Source organism: Topomyia yanbarensis, chromosome 1 (assembly GCF_030247195.1).
Source record: "Topomyia yanbarensis strain Yona2022 chromosome 1, ASM3024719v1, whole genome shotgun sequence".
Taxonomy (NCBI): Eukaryota; Metazoa; Arthropoda; class Insecta; order Diptera; family Culicidae; genus Topomyia; species Topomyia yanbarensis.
The window spans coordinates 80,934,980-80,937,491 of NC_080670.1; the positions used below are offsets into that span (position 1 = coordinate 80,934,980).

Consider the following 2,512-nt stretch of genomic DNA (forward strand, 5'->3'; position numbering starts at 1 on the left):
ATATAAATAATAGCAACTTGATTTTTTTTTTGATTTTGTGAAAAGTATTCCGCCTAAAGTATTCGTTTCAGTGCAGTGATTATGCCAAATAACCATTATGCCCAATTGGCCTTTATGCTAAATGACTTTTATGCCAAATGACCGTTATGCCAAATGGCTTTATGCCAAATGACTTTTATGCCTAATGACCTTATGCCAAACGACCTTATGCCAAATGATTTTATGCCAAATGGGGTATAATCCATTTCGACCGTAATTGTCGTTGCAAGTTTTGATCGTCTCATTCCAGCGATGGGTTTTAAGATGCAGATTATGGTTCGGGTGCTTCTATTGATAGTACAAAGAATATTGGTCTATGATATGCAAAATAAGAACAATATCGCGTGCATTCCGCTCTTAAATTATGCGTAAATATTAAATCTAATACCGAACTACCAAGTGTGGTTGCCTCATTTGTTCGCGTAGCTACACTTAATTGGAAAAATATATCCATAAAATCAATAAAATCTATGTTTTCTTGTCTGGATACGTCAATATTGAAGTCGCCGTTGACCACCATAGGAATTTTCTGCCTAGCGTTCCTGGCGAAATATATATTGAAATTATAAGAATACTGGTATCCATTACCGTCACCATTGCTGCACAAATGTCACCGCAAGCGTCCTCGGCGTGTGCTTGTTGTTGGATGGTATAAGGAATAGCCATTATGGATGTCTTGTTCTTCTTGTATATGGCTACTCCACCAGCTCTCGTATCGGTACGCTTCGATTGGATGACGCAACTGTAGCCTTCTACCTCGACTGAAAAAGAATCGTCTAGCCAGGTTTCACTAAAGGCGAGGAAGTCTACGCTAGCTAAAATCCTATCTGTAGCGATATCCATTGCGTGGGCCTTCAAACTTTGTACATTGAGACACCAAGTGTACGCAAACGATGATTGCCTAATCGTTGCAGCTCATTTCGCAGGTCTTGCATTTTCGGTGAATTAGAACCCTTAGCGTGATGAAACTTGAAGGCATTGGTGGGATTAGTCAGGTAAAGACCCTGAAGCGATGAAACACGCGACAAACCAACGTATACCAGCTGCTGGTCCTGGCCCTTGTCGTAGTCATATACAATCTCAGAGAATGTGCCGCCCTGTGACTTGTGTACAGTCAGAGCACATGCACTCACGACTGGAAACTGGATACGCTTGCATTTGATGGTGCCGCTCAGTTTGATATTCGCAGATCGCTTCGAAATAGGAGTCCAATCAGATTGCAGGATACCGGGTCTAGAATAAACGGCTGGTCTTGACTTGATCCTCAATGCAGCTCCAACAGCTTCGCTCTCGAACTTCATCCACAGCTTGGCAATATGTCGTCCGGAGTCATCCTCAACATGTTCAACGTATTTCAGCTCACCGATAGCGCCATTTACTACGCCATCTTCAACGTCGACATTGGTAGTTATCATATAAGGCATACCAACTGAAAGGCGTAGCAAATACGGCATGCCTCCTGTTTCCACGACGCTCAGCTTGTAAAGCTTAATACGAGAACTAGCGAGTTGATCAGCATTTTTGTATCCCGCAAACACATCGTCGGCAATGCAGTCTTGTGCATCATGTGCGTTTAATGCTTCGTTGTTGTATTGCTCTACATCCACGTTCCGATGATAAAGTCTAATTGCCCTTGGTGCGTTTTGTTTGCACCATTCGGCTGTGCGAAAACGACCCTCGATCAATTCGGTTTCTTCTGCGGTTAATCGCAAACCGTTGCCGATCTTGGTCAATATATCGGAAAATTTGATATCGGTTTGACGCATAATTGTTACCAGCGGGAAAAAGTCGAGCGATTGCCACAGGACAGCCCCGTGGAATGAGTTTCCACATGCCTTGTAGACGGGTCTTGCATTGACTGGCGGTAGTTGCCGTAAGTCTCCGCAGAATATTATATTAATTCCACCGAATGGATCATCGTAGTTTCCGGTTATATCTTGAAGGCGTGCGTGTATGGTGTTGAGTACATCTGCGCCAATCATGCTCACCTCATCTATGATAATAGCTTTAACATTGGTGAAAGCGTTGCGATAAAGTTGGAGTGTTTCGAAGCTTAGCTTTGAATTACTACGGCGTGACATTGTGATGCGAAATGCAGAATGCACGGTAGTTCCTCCAATGGCAACGGCTGCCTTTCCTGTCGAAGCACATGCTATGTAGGCATTCTTCTGTGAGTTATGAGCTTGACTGAAGCGGTTGAACGTCTCCATAAGTACTCGCAGTGTAAATGTTTTACCGCATCAAGCCGGTCCAGTGAAGAATAATTGCATTGGTTTGCTATCGGTGAAGCTGTGTAGCGAATCGATTACGTGCAAAATTAAGTCGCGCTGTTCCGCATTGGTGGATCGTACCATATCGCAGTAATCTTGCTTCGACATGACGTTGGTTCGTTGTCTTATAACCGCTCTCAGTGTTCCAGTTGGTAATTGCTCAATGTCATCATCGTTTGGTTCCATGGCAATCGACTGTACAA

At 43.5% G+C, this 2,512-nt stretch overlaps 1 protein-coding gene across 1 annotated transcript; it reads right to left on the bottom strand.

The window, feature by feature from the left end:
• Window positions 1-893: 893 nt before the first annotated feature.
• Window positions 894-2,249, bottom strand: LOC131696296 (ATP-dependent DNA helicase PIF1-like). The gene has a single exon (XM_058984843.1). The coding sequence runs from the start codon at window positions 2,247-2,249 to the stop codon at window positions 894-896; it is 1,356 nt and encodes a 451-aa protein (XP_058840826.1).
• Between the last annotated feature and the right edge of the window lie 263 nt (window positions 2,250-2,512).